Source organism: Rattus rattus, chromosome 8, assembly GCF_011064425.1.
Source record: "Rattus rattus isolate New Zealand chromosome 8, Rrattus_CSIRO_v1, whole genome shotgun sequence".
Classification (NCBI taxonomy): domain Eukaryota; kingdom Metazoa; phylum Chordata; class Mammalia; order Rodentia; family Muridae; genus Rattus; species Rattus rattus.
This window is the reverse complement of record NC_046161.1, coordinates 114,754,716-114,775,648: the sequence shown is the minus strand read 5'-3', so window position 1 is coordinate 114,775,648 and position 20,933 is coordinate 114,754,716. Positions and strand designations below refer to the sequence as shown.

Sequence of the window (20,933 nt, the reverse complement as noted above, 5' to 3'; positions counted from 1 at the left end):
GTCACTTCCAATTTTCCTCTTCTGAGAAACCCACAAGCCCTTAGTACTCACTCTCCTCATCACCCAAGCTGCCTTCTCCAGCACTGAGAGGCTTTTCATGAGTCATCAAGCTTAGAACAACCTATGTCATTGAGATATTGCATGGAAAACCCAGTGTTGTACCTGATATGACATTGTACATTGGTTACTAAGTCCCCTGGTGGCCAGCTTCTTAGCCCTAAAATGCTTGCCCCACAGCCAAGCATAAGAATCAAGGACCCCAGGTGCCCTTTCTCAACTGAACTCAGCCTTTGCAGCAACTGCTCTGTCCCAGCCCAGGCTAAGCATGATCCAAAAGATATCTGCGTGATATCTGACCCTTAAAGATGAAAGCAGACCTTTCCTGTCCAGGCCTCTTATAATTGTGAAATTCAGCAGTCCTTGGACATCATGACATCGATCTTCACCATCTATTTTCTCTGCTGAGGCTATGACCTGACAGAAATACCCTGGAAGCTCCATGTATAGGGAGGGCACTGGGCTTCTTAAAGATGTTGCCTTTTACTTCTCTGTTAAAATATCTTTTATTCTCCTCCAAATTTTTAGTTATTGGTCAGTGTTGTTTCTTCTGATAGGTTAGGCTGGATCACATGTCCAGCCATCCTTCCCACCAGGGAGAGAAGGGAGCCATTTTAGTGAGGACCCCAGAAGGTCTTTAAGAAACGTGGTCCATTGGGGTGCAGAGGAAAATTCCAGAGTTTTCCAGAAGTGTCCTCTAAGTTCCCAGTGTTGTGGACCTGGGTCAGGCCTCCCCACACCCCTAAGTTTGTTACACACAAGGCCATAGGACCCTTATCCATTTGTATCTCTCTCTGGTTTGATGTATTAAGTACTTTGGTATGTTTATTAGTCCCCTAAATGTATAAGAAGCCATTGTAAACATACCCTACATTCTGCCTCTGACAGTCTTAGACATTCTTGAAATATGGTGCCATGTCAAGGAGGAAATGGAAGACTGAGCATAATTCAAGCACATCAAGCCGTGGTTAGTTGTGTTGGTGGATTTGACCTAAAAGAACAAACTTTCCCACTCAGGCCAGGGAGACATGTACCTGAAAGCTTTCTTTGAGGCTTTTCAAAAGTCAGGGTGACCCCAAGTCTGATATAACCCTGCTGAAGCAACCAAGCATGCATCCTTAGATTATGATGCATGTTAGTAAGGAGAGAAGATTGGCTTAGCCAAATAATGAGACATCTTATGAGAGATGCCACAACATCCCATCAGTACTATTTATTGCATTTATTGTGGGGACTTTGTTCCAATCTCTGCTTTCCACCTATGGGCATGCCTGCCCAGGTTTCTCTCTGGTCCTATCCTGGAGAGATGGCTTTGCTCCAAGACACTGAATTAATTTCCCTTTTAGGGACAACATAGATCTTGTAAGTGACTGGTATTCCTGCTTTTCTTAGGACTCCAGAAAGCTCAGAGCCAAATTTGGCTCTAATACTGAACAGAGAGACTCACATATGTTGTGCAGGCTCCTTCAACCCTTTTTTAGAGACAGAGAGGCTGAAGGAATGTGGAAAGAACCACCCTGGGTACCTGTTGCCTCTAGTCCACTGAAGGAGAAATGTCATGGTGGCAACAGATGTGGTCAGTCATGTCCCACACTTCCTTTTTCCTGACCACACTCAGACCCTGTATCCTAATCAGCTGTCAGCAGCTGAGGGCACAGCCTAACCACCAAAGAAATAAGGTGTTTGTGGGGATGGTTGACTGCCTTGCCATCCCTACTGCTCCAGCAGTTTTACTGTCTCTGGGTGTCCACAGGTGGTCTACTTCACCGCGTTGATGCCTTACTGTGTTCTTATTATCTACTTGGTCCGTGGCCTCACACTCCATGGAGCCACCAATGGCCTGATGTACATGTTCACACCTAAGGTAAGAGCTGCAAGGGAAGGGGACTGCTCCTTTCTGGGATGCCCGGGAGGAAAGAGGAAAGGAAAGGGTAAGATACATAATCAGCAGGGCCAGTGTGAGCCCAAGACTGGGCCAAAGGTTATGGACATCCTGGGTGCCCAGACTTCTTCCTCAACTATGCGTTCTGGAAATGCAATCCTTTGTCCATTTCCTCCTGCTACCCTCACTGCCCCTTATGACTAGTGCCTGTGCCTCCATTCTGGTCTCCCTGTTCCAGGTCTCACCCATAGCCTTGTCCATACTCTCCACTGAGCTAGAGACCATGGGCATCACTCCAGCCACTCCCTTATCTGTTCCCATATTGGACACTTTCCCTCTAAGCCACCATGATCCCACCTTAACTCTTTCTTTCCAGTCAGCTTAGCCAGAATTCTTGAGTTGGAAATCTATTGCATTTGGAGTAAGGGACATTCTTTGCTTAACAAACCTTATGGCAGGAAAGAGATGAGTGTAGCAGCTTTCAAAATGCACGCCCTTGTTCCAAATGCCTTTGGTGTCAGTGCTAGAGTCACCTCAGACTGGACTCTACATCCAGGTTATATCACCTACATTTCTGTGCATGGACAAGTGCAGTGCCGGGCTGGTGAATTAGAGATTCCATGGGTTTTGCCCTATCAGACCGTACAGTATTTAACCACATTGTCCATGGGCAGGGTGTCATAGTGGGTAGAACAGGAAAATTGCTGAGTAGTTTACCTGCCAGAGAATACACTGGAAACAGCCTGGGACAGACTGGACTCTAGAAAGTATGAAAAATAATTTCTTCTCCATCTCTGAGCCTCCCTCTTCTGCGAGGGAGAATTTGGGAATAGAGCCAAGGATTCCTCAGCCCTATCCCTACTGGCCTTCTAGATGGAACAGCTAGCCAACCCCAAGGCCTGGATCAATGCAGCCACGCAGATCTTCTTCTCACTGGGCTTGGGTTTTGGCAGCCTGATCGCTTTTGCCAGCTACAATGAACCATCCAACAACTGCCAGAAGCATGCTGTCATTGTGTCTATCATCAACAGCTCTACCTCCATATTTGCCAGCATTGTCACCTTCTCCATCTATGGCTTCAAGGCCACCTTCAACTATGAAAACTGCTTAAACAAGTGAGTCTAAACTGTCTCTGGGAGCCTTGGGCCTCAAGTGGGAAGGCAAGGCTTCAAAGCTCTGAGCTGAAAGGGTGACTGGGAAGGGCTAGATTCCCAAAAATCAACTGTAGAACCCACTGTTGGGGGCTACCATATGGGTTCAGTTCCCCTTTCTTTATTGCATATGGCTGCCTTCTACCAGCACCAGAAACTGTGATTTGTGGGCACTTTAAAGTGGTTATTACATTGAGCAGAAAGGGTATTCAGCAAACAATACCAATGTCTTTGGTCCCATTCCCTATCTCAAGTGTAACCAAGACCTCTCTGGCCAAGTCTCAGAGACTACATAGTTTACTGTCTGTGTCTTCCCTTAAACAAAGGACCATCTTTCAAATTCTAAGATATTCAGTAGAGTGGTCACTGACCATAAGTAGCTATCTCTACAGTAGGCTGAAATTAGTGGAACTCAGTATACATGAAAATAATTTAATTTGCACAGTGATATAAAATTAAGTTTAAGAATCCTAATACATGTGTGGTAATGCATGCCTTTAAGACAGAGACAGGTGGGTCTTTGAGTGTGAGACCAGCCTGGTCAACAAAACAAGTTCCAGGTCAGCAAAGGCTGCATAGTGAGACCCTGTCTGAAAATAAGTAAATATATTTAAGTCATTCTAACTTTATTTCTAAGCAGTTCCTCAATGGCATAAGCCACATTCAAGTGCTGTCACTGCCAGTGGTTGAGAATCTGGTTGTGGAGCATAGAGCACTTACATAATCCCATCCAATTCTATCAGACACCTCTTATCCAGATGTTAAACAGCCTGTGGGATGGTAGTTTCTGTGCTCATTTCTGCTTAGTCTGTGAGACTTCTGCACAGGCATTCAGAGTTGCTATTCCTATCAAAGTGTCACCAGTCTGGAGGTCCCCTCCTCACTGGGCAGGAGGGAAGAAGGAAGAGGTTGCCTGTGGGGCAGCTCTGTAATCACATTCCTCCCAGGTTTTGGAGCCAGTGACCTCTTAGTCATGAAGGTCAAGATGGTGGTCTGCTCTGCAGGGTGATTCTGCTGCTGACCAATTCTTTTGACCTTGAAGATGGCTTTCTGACAGCCAGCAACCTGGAGGAGGTGAAGGACTACCTGGCATCTACTTACCCAAACAAGTACAGTGAAGTGTTCCCACACATTAGAAACTGCAGCTTGGAATCAGAGCTGAACACGGTAAGAGGCCTGGGGAGGGTGGGGACTGCCTCTCTCCACACAGTCCATGAAGACAGGAAACAGGGTTGTTTTCCCCGCCTCAGTGAGAGGCGAGACTGGACTCCTGCTCGTCCAGCTGCTACTTGGGATCATTCTTGTTAGAAAGTTCTCCTGGCGTCTCTGAGTTTTTCCCTCCTTTTCTTTATCTTTTGAAGTTTCAAAAACTCAGAAAAGGCAGAGGGAATAAGGTAACACACTGTCTTAGTTGGAGTTATTATTACTATAATGAAACACCATGACCAAAGCAACTCGGAGAGGAAAGGTTTGTGTGGCTTACTTTTCCATGTTGCTGTTCATCATCGAAGCAGGTCAGTGCAGGGATTCAAACAGGGTAGACACCTAGAAGCAGAGGCAGAGGCATGGAGGGTGTTGATTACTGGCTTGCTCAGCCTGCTTTTTTAATTGAACCCAAGACCTCCATTCCAGGAAGGGCACTACCCACCGCTGCTGAGCTCTCTCCCAGCAGTCGCTAATTAAGAAAAAGTCCTATAGCTGGAACTAACAGAGGCATTTTCTCAGCTGAGATGTCCTCCTTTCAGATGACTGTAGCTCGTGTCAAGCTAATGTAAAACTCCAGCCCACAAGCACAGATAGTTCCATTTCTCAGTGGACACTGCAGGGCTTTTGCCATTTAATGTGTAAATGTCATGAAGGATTTCCTTCTTTCTGTGGTTGAATGGTATTCCTTTGTGTGTATGTACCACATGTTCTCTGTATGTTTACTCTTCCATGGTTATTTTCATATCCTGCACTTTTTTAAAATGGATGTTGCAATAAGATGTGGGATATGGCTACTCTTCCACAGGACCCTGGTTCAATTCCAGCACCCACATTATTAGCTCACAACTGTCTATACCTCTAGTTCCAGGGGATCTGACGCCCTCACACAGACATACATGTGAGTAAAACACCAACGCACATAAAAAATAAAAAGAAATTAACAAAAATTTTAGACGATGAGAATACTGCTGTCTCCTCGACACATTATTTTTTCATTTCATCTGCCATAATATATAATTGTGTTTTTAATGGCGTTTCCTTGAGGTTACTAATGCTGCACTTTTAGTTCATATGTTTGCTGACTATCTGTGTTGGTTTTAAACTTTTTAAATTTATTCATTTTAACTGACATGTATAAGTATTTTGCTTGCATGTATGTATGTATTCATGCATGTATGCATGTATGTATGTATATGTATATGTATGTATGCATGCATGTATGTATTTGTACTACTATGTGTGACTGGTATCTGCAAAGGTGAGAAGAGAACAACAGATCCCCTGAAAACGGAGTCACCAATGGTTGTGAGCTGCCATGTGGTTGCTGAGAACCAAACCAGGTGCTGTTAATTGCTGAACCATCATCTCTGCAGCCCTTCATAAAGAAACATCTATGTGTGGCATTTCTTTGCTATTTTTTAAGCTGGACTCTTTGCTATTAAGTTGTTTGAGCTAAGGAAATGAGAGATATTGACAATAAAAGTAGGAAATGCTAATGAAAGAAGCTAAAGATGGCAGGGAAGAAAAAGTACTCTATCCTTATGGAATAGAAGATGTCTCATAAGATGTAATTATATATATTCTATATAATATATATTACAGTTGTTGTTCATTTCCAGCTAATAGCCAGGTGATATTTTCCTAAATTTCACTCTAGAAGCATGCTGTTTGTTTGTTTATACATTTATCTGTGAGGCTGATGGGATCTGTTAGTTAATTTACTTTGGTAGTGTGGGGGATCAAACCCAGGATCTTGCTTCTGCTAAGCTCGCTGTGTTATCACCCCTTATCGGCTGGGAAGTTTCATTGGAGAGAAAATTCCCATAGGGAATGTTTACTAAAATGGCATTGATTTTATACTGCAATTTCAGAAGAATATCTTTTGAATTGTGTAGTGAGGTGGTTTTGTTTGTTTGTTTGTTTGTTTGTTTTGTTTTGGTTTGTTTGTTTTTTTACTTTTAACTCTGTACATAATAGTATTTTTATAGTTAACATATAAAAACAGATTTCATTTTGACATTTCAATACATAATATATCATTGCTCCTTACTGCTATTCACCCCCTCTCTCGTTCCTCCTCTTCTCTTTGTTCCTCCTTTTCTGTAGAATTGAAAGGAAAAGTACATGTAGGAGGTATGAGAAGTAATAAAGGAAATACTATAAAATGAAGAAAAAGAAAAAGCACAAAACCCCGTTCAAGCAAAATAAAAACTAAAACAAAACCAAGAGTAAAACACAAAAACAATACTTAAAACTACATACAAAGCTTTGCACAGTGGCAGTATCGTAGCCAATGAGGTTTATCAGAGGCGCGATTATTGCTAATTGAAAAGGTACATATGAAATAATGTAGAATTAAAAATATTATGTCAGGGGTGGCTAATAGCACTCGCCGTTCTTTCAGAAGACCCAGGTTCAGTTCCCAGCACCTACACGACAGCCCACAACCATCCATAACTCCAGTTCCTGGGGATCTGAACTTCATGGGCCCAAGCACACACGTGGCACTCACACGCTCATACATACATGGAGATACACACTGATAGACACAAAAACATTATGTCATCAGCAAATTTATCTTCCTTCTGGGAAGAGTGTGATTTCTACCAAGCCCTAAAGTGAAGTTTGTAGCTGACTCTGCGGGGGAGATGGGCGTGGGGAGACTGCAACTCAAAACAAGTTAGACCGGATTGTGATCTGGATCAGTTTCTCAGCCCAAGAGGTTGCCGCAGTGTGTCCTAGGCCTGAGGAGCTGGGAGAGGAGCACCGTGCTCATCTTTGATGCTGGGTGCACTCTCATCAGGGTGCCAGCTGATTTTCTGCCCACAGTTCCCACAGTTCCGCCTGAGTGTATTTGCCTCTGAGTCTGAGTCAACTTCAGTTCAACCTTGTGTTCTTTGTAATTGTCAGGATCATCGCTTGCTACATTGGTGGAGATAGGGTCTCTAGGATTTAGAGATTCAGTATGAATTTTCTGTTCTGGCATAGGGCTGTCTTTGAGGAATGGTTCCATTTATTGTTCCAGCTAAACCAAACAAATCTGCTCTAAAGTTTTTTGTTTGTTTGAGGTTTGTTGTTTCAGTTCAATTCCCATTACTTTCTCTTCCATATGTGGCCCCAGAGCAAACCTTCCCGCTGGTCTTGCTCTTCTGGCCAGTCCTCGGAGTTTCAGTATGTTTTGTTTTTGTTTTTGTTTTTGTTTTTGTTAAATCTAACATTCAGTATTTCTAGATTTTTTTTTTTTTACTCTCTGTTGTTGACTGTGGCCTTCTCTTCAGATCAGCTCATAGGGATACAGAAGAGTGCCGTCCTCTGTTCCACCCTCTTCAGTTAATTGGATTGGGTTTTGATTTAGTAACACACTTCCTCTTATTCGCTTATTCCTGTCAGCTAATTTTCTTCATGAATGTCTTGGCATAACTTCTGTTGCTTTTGTGAATAGTGTCTTTCTCCTTATTTCCTTCACTGTTTACATTGGTTGCAAAAGAAACATAAAAATTTTTGTATCTTGTTAATTCCCCAATCAATTCTCACATCTACAGACTGCTTCTGTTTTCTTTTTAATATTTATATCAGTCTTTTTATTGTTATTTCACTATTAATATTGTTTTAATAGCGTTTTAAGCACAATTGTTTTCCTGTACTTTGAGCACAATAAAATTCAAAGAGTTAGGTGAACACATAGATTAGTTCTTAGATTTAATATAAAGACTTTGACTGACTGCTTCTAGAGAATACTTTCAAGATAAGGATAGAGACTCTGTGTCACTGGTTTATCAGTGAGGTTGGGGAGTAGTTGGTTGGTTTGGTTGGTTTCCTGGGTATGCCATGCTAAATCAGCTCAGGGAGAGACACAGCACTTCCTTCCTATTGCTTGTCCTTCTAGTTAGGATTAAAATCGCTTTAATGAAACATCATGAGCCAAAGCAAGTAGGGGAGGAAAAGGTTTGCTTTGTCTTACAGCTCCATATTGCTGTTCATCATTGAAGGAAGTCAACCAAGGTAGAAGCTGGAAGCGGGAGCTGATGCATAGGCCATGGAGGTGTGCTGCTTGACTGGCTGATTTTCCATAGTTTGCTCAACCTACTTGGTTATAAAACACAGGACCACCAGGCCATGGATGACTCCACTTATAATGGGTTGCCCCCCACCCATTGCTAATTAAGAAAATGCCCCACAGCTGGATGTTATGGGGCATTTTCTCAATTGAGGATCCTTCCTTTCAGATAACTCTGCCTTGTGTCAAGTTGACATAAAACTAGCCAGACAGTTGTTCAGCCCAGCTCCCTGCCTACAGAGCCTATGGCCTGACCCTCCCTCCTGCACAGGTCATACGCCAAGAACCTCAAACCCAGGCTTCAAGATCTATTTGGACACCTTCGATGCCCATTCTGAGCTTGGGCACTCAGTTCCCCGTTTTGGTTTTAGGGCTTAGTTTTTCCTTACTTATGTTTGAGCTCAGCTCTGTGTACAAGAATAATACAATATACTATTATTTTAGACTGACTTTCCTGTTCCTTCTATTTTCTCTTTCTTACTTTGTTTTCTTTCCAAAATAGTCTCTACTGTTTGAAATGTGTACTCTTATGTCTTCTTCCTGAAATCTCTCATTAATGTTTAACATAACACAGCTTAATGTTAGTATCTTCCCTTCCAAACAATGCAAGAATTTTTAGAATACTTTCTCTTTTCTTTCTTGTTTTTGCCTTTTTAAAGACAGAAGAATGATATTAAAATCCTGTGCTTCCTGCCTTTGCCTCCTGAATGCTGGTATTACAGATGTATGTCAGACCTGGTTTCTCTCTTCTATTTTAAATATGATTGTTCAGTCCTTTTAAACTCATAACTTCCAAACACTGCACACTTCGGATGTATAAGGCCCTAGGTTCAGTTCCCAGCCCCAGGGATGAATGGAGACAGACACATATAGACACACAGACACACACACACCATTTTATTTATCCAACACTCTTCCTTGCATTCCAGCTATCTTTGGGAGAGAGGACTTAACCTTAAAATACCTTCCTGGGGAGCAGAAGAAATGGCCCAATAGTCAGAAATGTTTGATGTTCTTCAAGTAGACCCAAGTTTAGTTCCCAACACTCATATTGTTAAATAGTTCAAAGGTACCTTGTAACTTCAGCTCCACAGAATCTGATGTTTTTTTCTCGCCCTTTGGTACCAGCACACACATCACACACACACACACACACACACACACACACACACACACACACACACACACACACACACAAATAAATAAATAAATCTTCTTTAAGAAATACTGACCCATTTGGCAGGTTTTAATAATGGTAAATTTTGTTAGCTTTTGCTTCCATATCAACATATGTATTTGGCCCCATTTCTCTTTGTGTCTGTCCTTCTGTCTTTCTTTCTCTCTCTCTTCTCTCTCTCTCTCTCTCTCTCTCTCTGTCTCTCTCTCTCTCTCTCTCTCTCTCTCTCTCTCTCTCTCTCTCTCTCTGTGTGTGTGTGTGTGTGTGTGTGTGTGTGTGTGTGTGTGTGTGTGTGTTTTAAAACAGGTTTCTCTGCGTAGCCCTGTCTATCCTGGAACTCACTCTGTAGGCCAGGCTGGCCTCTAACTCAGAGATCCACCTCCCTTTGCCTTCTGAGTGCTGGTATTAAAGATATGTACCACAACTGATCAGCAGGCCTATTAATATCATGGTATTATTAATTTTATATGTATTTTGCCTACACCCAGGCACATGCACCATGTGCATGTTTAGTGCCCATGGAGGTCAAAAGAGGGTGTTGGATTCATGGAACTGGAATTACAAACATTTGTAAGCCACCATGTGGGTACAGGAAATTGAACCTAGGTCCTTTGTAGAAGTAGCTAGTGCTTTTAACCAACGAGTCACCTCTCCAGACCATAGCCCCATTTTTTAAAGAACGATTCCCCAGAGTAGAGTTTTTCAGGTTAACAGTTATTTTCTCTCAACACTTTGATAATATTTGATGTATGATTCTGGTTTCAATTGTTGATGCTTGTGGTGGTTTAAATATGCTTGGTCCAGAAAGTGGCACTATTAGGAGGTGTGGCCTTGATGGAGGAAGTGTGTTAATATACAGATGAGCTTTGAGAGACCTTCCTCCTAGCTGCCTGGAATCTGGTCTTCTCCTATTTGTCTTTGGAACAAGATGCAGAACTCTCGGCTCCTCCAGGGCCATGCCTGCCTGGATGCTGCCATGCTGCCTACCATGATAATAATGGACTGAAACTCTGGAACTGTAAGCCAACACCAACTAAATATTGTCCTTTATAAGAGTTGCCTTAGTCATGGTGTCTCTTCACAGCAATGGAAAAATCTAAGAAAATGCTGAATTTTTCTTTTATTATTTTGTTTTAAATGGATTACTTGTGTGTACACGTGTGTGCATGCATATGTGTGATTACTGTGTGTGTGTGTGTGTGTGTGTGTGTGTGTGTGTGTGTGTGCCACAGCACTTGTGAGGAGGTAAAAGAACCCCTTTGTGGAGTCAGTTCTCTCCTTCTACCTTTATATGGGTCCCAGATACTGAACATGAATCGCCAGGCCACCACTACAAGTACCTTTACTGGCTGAACTGTCTTGTCTACCTTTTATTTTTGTAAGTGAATGGCTTTTTCTCTGACTTCACTAAATATGTCCCTTGTCTTTGGCATATTTGGTGAATTTAGTATGGATGTGTAATATAATCAAGGCCTGAGCCTAAGTAATATTGAACCTACAGGATTTATGGATCTGTGTTTCTTCTCAGTTTTTCCAAGTTCATATATATTGTTTCCTAACTGTTGCCTCTGTTTCTTTTTTTTCTCCTTGAAGATCTTCATTTAGATCTATGTTAATATTTTCTCTCCTATTCCACAGGTCTCATAGCCTTGCCTCTGCATGTTCTAATCATCATTTTATTTGTGTGGCTAGTCGGTTGGCTGGCTTTCTTTCTGCTTCCTTCTAGGTTGTTAAAAGGGAATCTGTGGTGATTTAATGAGAATGTCACCCATAAGCTCATATGTTTGAATACTTGGTCCCCAGTTGGTGGAACTATATGAGAAGGATTAAAAGGTGTGGCCTTGATGGGAGAGATGTGTTAACTGAGAGTGGACTTTGAGGTTTCAAAAGCCAGGGCCATTCCCAATTAGCCTTCTCTCCAGCAGAATGTCAGGTCTTAGCTGCTGCTCCAGCACCATGCCTGCTCCCTGCTCTCTGCTGCCATGCCCCACCCCCATGACGGTCATGGACTCCAACTGTCTGCATCCATGAGCCCCAAATTAAACACTTTCTTTTTTATAAATTGCCTTGGTCATGGTGTTCTTTTCATGACAACAGAAGAGTAAGTAAGACAAAAAGTTGGTATAAAGAAATATGCTGTTGTTGCGAGAGACCTGATCATGCTGTTTTTGGAAGAATATGGAAGACGCTGGGACATTGGATTAGGAACGCTGTTGAATACTGTAAGCAAGGTTAAATGGACTATTTTTATAGAAGCTTGGAGGACAGTAGTGCTGAAATCAATGTGGATTGTGGATGCTCAGTTCAAGAAGTTTCAGAGAGGAACAATATTAACCAACCTCTTGATATTTTGGCAAAGAATGTTGAGGCTTTCAGCCCTTATTCTAAACAAACAAACAAAAACAAAATCTTCCTGGAACTAAATTGAGAGTTTTTGGACTAATTTTAAGGCAACCAAATATTAACTTTGTTGCATGGCTGTTAGTAATCATTGGTATGTAGGGCTTCAGTGAAAAATAACAAGCAAGGCAAAAAGAAATACAAAATGTACAGTTTGAGGAGAAGAAAACGCCCCACAAAATTTAATGTTTTTCCTGAAAGAGATAAGGAGAGGGTTGAGGTCTGAGGTAAAATGGAATAAAGGGAGGGTCACCCTCAGAGCAAGAACCCACCTACAGCTAATCCTTCTACTTGTAAAAAGGAAATGCCTAAGGAATTTTCCACTGCTAAAAAGCTGCAACAGGGGAAAATGTTATGCAAATGTAATTCAAGAAGGGGAACAGGTTCCAACTCAAGTGGCTGAACTTGAGCATTGGCCCTGGTAGTTTAGGCCTTAGAGTCCTGGGGGATACAGGGGTAAAGGAATTGTGGAATCTTCCTCTGCAGTGAAGAAAAACCTCTGAGGCCAGGTGTGTGGCAGAGGATTCCCTGCATGAAAGCTCAGAGAAGCCATACATGAAGTTATAGCCATGAAGCCTGGACTGTGTTGGCGACCCTGCAATAGAGAGAGCGAGTGCAGACCAAGAGAGAAAGCACATCACAGTTAGTTAAACTAGATGCTAGGAGCCATCTGAGCCCTTTGACAACTGATAGAGAACTATAGGATTTGGAGTTTGCCCTGCTGGGTTTTGTCTTGCTTTGGTTCAGTATTTTTTTTTTTCTTCACTCTATCCCCATTCCTCCCTTTTGGAATGGTAATGTATATTTTGTGTCAATGTATACTGAAAGTATGTAATTTGCTTTTATAAGGAGCTACAATTAAGGAGTCACCTTGAGTCTCAGAAGAGATTGTGAACTTTAAAATAGTGTTCAGACCATGAAAGACTTTGGGGAGTTTTAGAGTTGGACTAAAGGCTTTTCACATTGTGATATGGCCACAAGCCCATGACAATCAAGGAATAGGATATGGTTGGTGTTTTAAATCAAAGTGGCCAAAGGGTCATATCTTTGAACTCTTGGTCCCTAGTTGGTGGAACTATTTGAGAAGGATTAAGAGTTGTAGCCTCACTGGAGACGGTATATGTGAGGGGCGGGGCTTTGAGTTAACTCCCTCTGCCCTCTACTTGAATAAAGGGACGTACGCTCTCAGCTACTGCTCAAACACTATGGTTGCACGCCTGCAGCCATACTCCCTCTATGATGGTCATGGACTCTAATCCTCTACAAACATGAGCCCCAAATTAAACACTTTCCTTTATATTGCTTTGGTCATGGCATTGTGGCACAATAACTGAAAAGTAAGTAAGACAGAATCTAATAGTAAGTCATCTTCACAAATATTAATTGACTTGATTCTATAATTAGAAAGATAATAGGCCAAAAGAAGCTTGGGACATTCTATCTGCTCATGGAAGTGAGTGGGCTGGAGGGATGGCTCAGCAGTTAAGAGCATTGGCTGCTCTTCCAGAGGAGCCAGGTTCAAGTCCCAGCACCTACAAAGCAGTTCACATCTGTCTGCAAAACACCAATGCACATAAAAAAGGAAATGTAAGTGAAGTGTAGAGATGGCTCAGTTGGATAAAATTTATATTTGATCCTTGTTTCAAGCAGTTGGCTGTCTATGGTTTGCTGAAGCTGGGCTGTTGTGATTGAGATTCAGCAACTTGTTATAAAGATTAAAGTCTGTTACCCATCAACTTAGGTTACAGTTCACTATGTACAAAGATATCATTAGTCCACATTTAGTGCATCTTTAGGTCAAACTATATTAAGCTGAAGAGAATTTACCCTACGATATACCTCCTTGTTCACAAGTTGTCTCTTTAGCCATATCTAATATGGTATTAACTTTATGGTGATCCTTTAAACCAATTATTATGTTTATTATTAAAGACACTATCTTTTCAAAGTTAATTATTTATTCTAATTGTTGTTTATCACATGGTGCTTCAGTGGTAGACATGGGCATGGAAGATCAGACCACCCCAGTAGGGAGTATTTTAACACTGACATTGTTTAGAATTGATGGCTTCTGGTAATAATAGTGAAATCATTGTTTTGTGATATATCAATATTCACTTTAAATTTTCTACAAGTGTTAAGATATCCTTATCTGTTCCTAAGGCTTACTATTCCCACTATATTTATGCCATTGAACTTACCTATATTTTCGTATTAACGTAATTTTTATTGCTGTAGTCAAATATCTGACAAGAAAAAAACTAATGGGGGTGAGGGATTATTCTGCTTCTCCGAGTGAGAGGGTACAATCTGTCATGGTAGAAAAGGTTGCAGAGTTCATGACCATGGCAATGTGAAGCTAAGACTCTTAGCTATAAATGGACCAGGAAGCAAAGAACAGAAGGCTATAAAACCTCAATAATAACATAATATTTATATGCTATACATCATATAAGTAAATATAAGTAAATATGATGTAAAGCTTACCCAGTGACCTACTTTCTCCAGTGACAGTACAACTCCTAAAAGCTATGCACATCCCAACAGGGTCTAGTGGTGCACACCTTTTATCTCAGTGCTTGGGAGGCAGAGACAAGAGGATCTCTGTGAGTTTGAAGCCAGCCTGGTAGGCAAAGCTAGTTCCAGAATAACCAGGATGGTTATACAGAGAAATCCTATCTAGAAAAAAAAAGACAAACAGATGGACAAAAAGTTAGATCTCCAAAAGCACAAGAGTTGGGGACATACTGTTCAAAGACATTCAAACTGTGACATTTCAACACTCCTCCCCCTTGCCTCAGGTGTGTAACCAGTGTCTTTCAATTACTCTCAGGCTGTCCAGGGTACAGGCCTGGCCTTCATCGTCTACACTGAGGCCATTAAAAACATGGAAGTGTCCCAGCTCTGGTCAGTGCTCTACTTCTTCATGCTGCTGATGCTGGGAATGGGGAGCATGCTTGGAAACACAGCGGCCATCCTCACCCCTCTGACTGACAGCAAGGTCATCTCCAGCTACCTGCCCAAGGAGGCCATTTCAGGTCAGGACACTGCTGAGGAGGCAGGGCATGAGTGGGCAGGAAATGCAGAACATTTGATGAAATGATTTCTTCAAAAGCTTTGTCTTCTAAGCCAACTGCAGAAGCAGTTTCTAGGAGTCTGTGTTCCTGTACTGTGTCCTACTCAGCCCTGGGAGATAGACTAGGAACACACCACATCCCAGGGAAGTGAGGCGGTTGGTCAGCCAGCCCACCCTTGAGAAAAGGCTAACTCCCCAGCCTGCACTCAGGTCGCCAGGCCTTGAGAGCTTCCATCTGTTTTTGTTTTAATTGAAAGATAACAGTCATCAACTGTCCATTTCCTAAGGTGAGTGTATAACCTGTTCCCAGACCAGGAAGATCTCCTTCCACATACTCTCCAGGCAATAAGCCCCCGATCAGACCACCCTGTTCTGATGTCTAATGCTACTTGTTTGCCTCTGCTCTTGAAAGTCATTCTTTAAAAACAAAAAAAAATCACAGGCCTGCCATCAACCCTCAGTGTGCTGCACTGTGCAATTGTCAGTCCCTGATCCTGTCTGACACATCATTGTAAGAGCACATACCACTTCTTCATGCACTTTGACTGTGAAGTTATTAGTAAAGGAACTAGACTTTCCCATGATGGCTACCCATTAACTTCACTATCATGCTACCCAACCTCGGTTATGAGGACTCTGGCCAGACACCTCTGTTTCTGATGATTCTGTAACTCCATATCCAAGATGAGTAAAACAAGGCTCCATCCAATTTTCATGTTCTGACCACTCACTGAAAGCTACACCCTCTTGACTCAGAACCTCCTAGCACTTGGCATCCTTCCTGGGACTGGGTCTCTGTAGCCCAGTTGTATATACTGTCCCCAGTCCCTTTTTCCATGAGCTGACATCCCCTGAAGAGCAGGCCCTATAGCTCATGTGGGTGAGCCTCCCTTTAAGGTACACCTAGGGACCTGTGGCTCCTACTGACATATAATGTGGGATCCGAGTAGGGAGACTCAGAGAGAAGAGCAGTGATCTTGTCTTCCAGGTCTGGTGTGCCTCATCAACTGTGCTGTTGGCATGGTGTTCACCATGGAGGCTGGGAACTACTGGTTTGACATATTCAATGACTATGCAGCCACGCTGTCTCTGCTGCTCATTGTGCTGGTGGAGACTATAGCTGTGTGCTACGTGTATGGGCTGAGGAGGTAAGGAGAGCCCATATGTGGGATGGTTAGCTGCAGGGTCACACTCATAAGAAAACCATCCTTCCTCGGAAGGAATACCTGTTTTAGATACCAAACCCGCCAGTTTGGTCTTTGCCCTCAGATCTCATTCATCTCTTGCTTTGCCAGTTTGCCAGCAACTAACAGCTTTTTTTCTGCTGTTTTTCATTTTGTACCATGACATGTTTTTCTGTTGACCCTTCTGGACTCAGGGCTTTCTGGGCGGGGAGGGAACTCTGCCTCCAGGATTAGATTCTTTGATCTTCCCCCACCATCAGAACTTTTCAAGAACCCTGACCTGAGTCCACTTGGAAAACTCAGCCTCAGTTGGGCGTGGTGGTGCACACCTTTAATCTCAGCACAAGTGGATCTCTTAGGTCAAGGTCAGCCTGGTCTATAGTGGAGTTTCAGGATGGCAAGGCCACACAGCAAAATTTTGTCTCAAAAAAAGAAAGAAAGAAAAGAAAGAAAGAAAGAAAAAAGAAAGAAAAAAGAAAGAAAGAAAGAAAGAAAGAAAGAAAGAAAGAAAAGAAAAGAAAGAAAGAAAGAAAGAAAGAAAGAAAGAAAGAAAGAAAGAAAGAAAGAAGAAAAAAAGGAAAATGAAAAATAAAAAAGAGAGAGAAAGCATGGATGTGGTCAAATTTCTACCTTGGTGCCCCAGCCAGCCCTGGGATGGTTTTGGCTTGCCAGGTGATGGAATATAGAAAGCCAGGCATTATCACATCACCTGGGGAGGTCTAGTGAAAACACTGCAGGAGTTCCTTCCTGTTGAGGAGATCTGTGTTTAGGTCCAAGAATGCAGAATCTTCTTGGAGTTCTGGGGACTAGATGCTGAGACCTACTAGTGTAGAATTTTCCTTTCCTTTCCCCCCCCCCAACAAACAGCAACAGCGAGGAACCCTTGAGAACCATGGGGCCTCAAGTCACCAGCCCTGCTGAGTGAGTCCATAAAGGAATGTGATCTAGTTCAAAGATCATTCTTCCCTCTTCCTTAGATTCTTATGATGATCTAAACTGTTTTGGGCTTGGATAAAACTAGCCATGACACTCTATAAAGAGCTGGCTGTCCATTGAGAAGTGTTTCCCACAATCCACTGAAGGGCCAGGGTGCCATGACATGCTGAAGCATCTTTAGTGACCAACTGTTTCAGTAGAAAAGTTTGGTTACGATCAGATTGGTGGCTTTCCCTTACGACTCAGAGTCTTAAAAGTGCTTGGGAAGCTGAAGAAGGATTATAATTTGTCACATTTCCAAACCAACTTGGGAATCCTTTATTATGTTCTCCATCAGCTTCGGACAATTTGAAGCCCTTAAAAGACTGGGTGACTTGATTTCCCAATGTGGAGACGTATAAATGATCACCCAGAAATTTTCAGTGAGACAGAGACATGGAGTGGTATTTCAGAGTAGAAGAAAGTTAGAGGTCAGAACTTGAGCTTCTAAGCTGTGACATGACTGAAGAGGGGACAGAGTTATATCCCAGAATGTGGTGGGAAGTGATGGGAAGGAGGGAGAAAGAGGAGCCTTGCCTGTGACCCAGATAATGGCCAGGAGGAGCCTTCTGCTCATGCAGGAGACATTGCCATCTAGTGGTCTCCAACAACAGAGTCGTCACTTTGCTGCAACCAGCTTCCCTTTCTCTATTCAGAACTGAGTAGGGGAGAAGCAAGAGGCGTACAGCACTTTCTGACCTTTGTCCCGGTGTTCTCATTGCACATTCATGGTGGGAAGCTAGAGTCCAGTTCAGTCAGCAGTAGAACGGAACAGGCAGAGCTCTGCACAACCGTACATGGACACGGTAGAACAGATAGGTACAAGGAGGCAGTGGCCGTGGCTGCAGCTGATATCTTATCTGGCCCCAAGCCACCCAGGCTCTGAGAACCCTCATCAAATTCCCTGGCCTCTCTCTTGAGGAATAGAGGTTGCTTAGGTCCTTAAGTGTTGAAATTCTTTTAAATTCACACATGTGAGTGATGCCGCCTATGGGACTGACCCATCAAATCCATGGTAAATGAATACTTCAGTGCTGTTGTTAGTGTAGGCAAGAGGCCAAGTACGAAAAAGGAGAAAGCTAGAATATGGCCAAGATGAGGATGCGAGGGTGGTCTTTGGGCTGCAGCCTAGAAGCTTTGCTCTTGCTCTACTCTACCTGCCCTTCCATGCCAGGGCCAGGTTCTTCAAGCACAAAGTGACTGTTCTGACAGCATCTCAAGGAGCAAGAGAGAATACTTGGAATCATCACTAGTGGACAGAGTAGGTGGACAGGGGCAATGCCACCTCCACCATGCACCCTGGCCCACATCTTTGAAAGGAATTAGCCTCAGGGCCACATCAAAAGCCTTCCTCTGAAGGCCAACACACTGGGGAAATGCCCCATGACCCCTTCCTTCTTGGTCATTCTCCACTCAGGCAGCCTCAGCCCTTTTCCCTTTACCTCAACACCTCCCCCAGGAAAGGAAAAGACCATTTGGGTTCAGGGTCACAATCAAACATCCTTGGTAACAGAATAGCATCTTCCCAAGTGCAGAGGGTATGCAAGCTGGAGCCCCTCCCTCCAGGCTCTCTCCCTGTGTTCCAAACAGATTTGAAAGTGATCTTCGGGCCATGACTGGCCGGCCCCTCAACTGGTACTGGAAGGCCATGTGGGCTTTTGTGAGCCCACTGCTCATCATCGGCCTCTTTATCTTCTACCTGAGTGACTACATCCTCACGGGAACGCTGCAGTACCAAGCCTGGGATGCTACTCAGGTATGTGATGCTCCTGCAGGTCTGAGGAACAGAGCAGAGGCAACAGTGTCACTTCAGAACACAGCTCTTCAGTTTCTGACACAAGGAACCATTGTGTGTTGGGAGATTACAGGTGATGGCATGAGAGCTTCGTCAAGACGTTTCAGATGCTCAATCCAGTACAGCAGAACTGGACTCTGAGTTCCCAGTGGAACTTTCCCAAAGAAGTGCTGGTTCCTCTGGGGTACCACATAGACAGATTCATACAGAGCATTTCAACCACCACAGAAAGTTCTAATCTGTCCTAAAGGTTACCTTACATTTAGGGCCTCAGCGTAGAGTACTAGATAGACTGTTTTTATGGCATTCTTCTTAGAGAGCTTCACACACAACTCACATATACTCAAAAGGTCACTCTTTATGGCATATAGAGAGGCATATAGAGAAAATGGACATTCTTTCTCTGAAGATTTACTGTAAATTGCAGAGTCATGGAACACCACAAGCCTCTTCTCACTATTGAGCATCATTACCTTCATAGAAGAAGGCTTAGGTGAACATTTCTCTTGGATCTGAATGAAGGGACCTTCCCCTGATACTCCATTTCTTCTCCCAGGGGCAGCTGGTGACCAAGGATTATCCACCACATGCACTAGCTGTCATCGGTTTGCTGGTGGCTTCATCTACCATGTGCATCCCCCTGGTGGCCCTGGGGACTTTCATCAGGAATCGCCTCAAGAGGGGAGGCTCTTCCCCAGTGGCCTAAGAATGGACCTCCCAGAGACCGAAGTCAGCCACTCTGTTTCACAGTTACGACCTGCTGGTGGGATCTTCTCGGCTGGAGTGCTGGTCTGGGGCCTCCTGAGTCTGTATAGAAGATGAGAGAGCTAAGCAGAAGAAGACTGCCTTGGGGAGGGGACCACATCCCTTAGGAGGGGCCCTCCATCCTCTGCCGTCTGAAGGTCATACCTTATAGCCTCTTTGTCATCAAAGGTTAAGGCCAGTATTGAAGATCGTTGTTTTCTTGATTCTAGAAAGTTCTAGAATTTAAGGTAAACTGTCATTAGAAACTTGACTGTAACTCTAAGGAGCCAAACAAGCAATTACATTTTTTTTGTTGTTGTTGTTGTTTAAAAGAAAACAAAATACTAGAGGGTATTTGCTTTTCAACCAGTGTCAGAGGTTTTGAAGCATGAAAGGTGGCAAATTAAATTTAATCTAGCTCTTTCCTATAAAGTCACAATGAATATGCAATTTCTCTGTTCCCTGACTACTCTCTATATGCTACCAGGATATAATAGCCACTAAGAGACTTCTTCTGGGGTTCCAATGGACGTCACCTTTCTCTGAATCTAAGGTTCCTCACAGTGGGCCAGGACCAACCTCTCTACAACTCTAGACTGTACAAGGGATCTGAACAGACACTCCCATCTCTAGGGTTTCAGTGTCAGATGCATCTATAAGGATACAAGTAACTCTAACTTTGCTATAAATATCACCCGCGACCACCTTCATTCACTTCTGAATAATAATGTTTTCTAAAATGTATATAAATCACACAGAGCAGTGTGTAGCTGAAAATACTCCATATTTATGGCTGTTATCCATGCACCATGTGAATGTCTCTTTTTTATCGTAATAAAGTGAATCAAGGTTATCTAGACTGAGAGTTCTTCCTGTGCTAACAATCTTTGCTCTGCTGAGCCCATGGGATTGAAGGATTTCTTTGGATCTTCCTAAGCAGATGCCTTTGAAAATGCTTTAGACATCACTTGGAACATCAGCCAGAGGTGTCTTTTATTTCTCTCTTTTCCCAATAGCAGATGGAGGCACAAGAAAGGCCTTCTGTGGGGCCGAAGAGAAATTTGCCTGGTAAATCTTTGCTATGTTTGCAGAGAACCAATGTTTGGTTTCCAGCATCTATATTGAGAAGCCTACAACCTCCAACCAACTCCAATCCCAGGGGATTCACCGTCCTCTACTGTCCTTGTTACCTGCATGCAACTGTACAGACACAAGCGTAATTTTATATA

General features: G+C 43.0%; 1 protein-coding gene and 1 pseudogene across 1 annotated transcript in view; both read left to right on the top strand.

The window, feature by feature from the left end:
* The window catches only part of LOC116908029 (sodium- and chloride-dependent transporter XTRP3), a 39,728-nt gene extending 19,167 nt beyond the window's left edge, over nucleotides 1-20,561 (top strand). The window contains exons 5-11 of the mRNA XM_032911294.1: nucleotides 1,811-1,921; nucleotides 2,813-3,054; nucleotides 4,095-4,257; nucleotides 14,764-14,968; nucleotides 15,995-16,154; nucleotides 18,756-18,921; nucleotides 19,517-20,561. Coding sequence (XP_032767185.1) covers nucleotides 1,811-1,921; nucleotides 2,813-3,054; nucleotides 4,095-4,257; nucleotides 14,764-14,968; nucleotides 15,995-16,154; nucleotides 18,756-18,921; nucleotides 19,517-19,666 — 1,197 coding nt within the window. The 3' untranslated portion in view covers nucleotides 19,667-20,561. The remainder of the gene's footprint in view (nucleotides 1-1,810; nucleotides 1,922-2,812; nucleotides 3,055-4,094; nucleotides 4,258-14,763; nucleotides 14,969-15,994; nucleotides 16,155-18,755; nucleotides 18,922-19,516) is intronic.
* LOC116908449 lies at nucleotides 6,561-6,647 on the top strand (annotated as a pseudogene).
* Nucleotides 20,562-20,933: the final 372 nt, after the last annotated feature.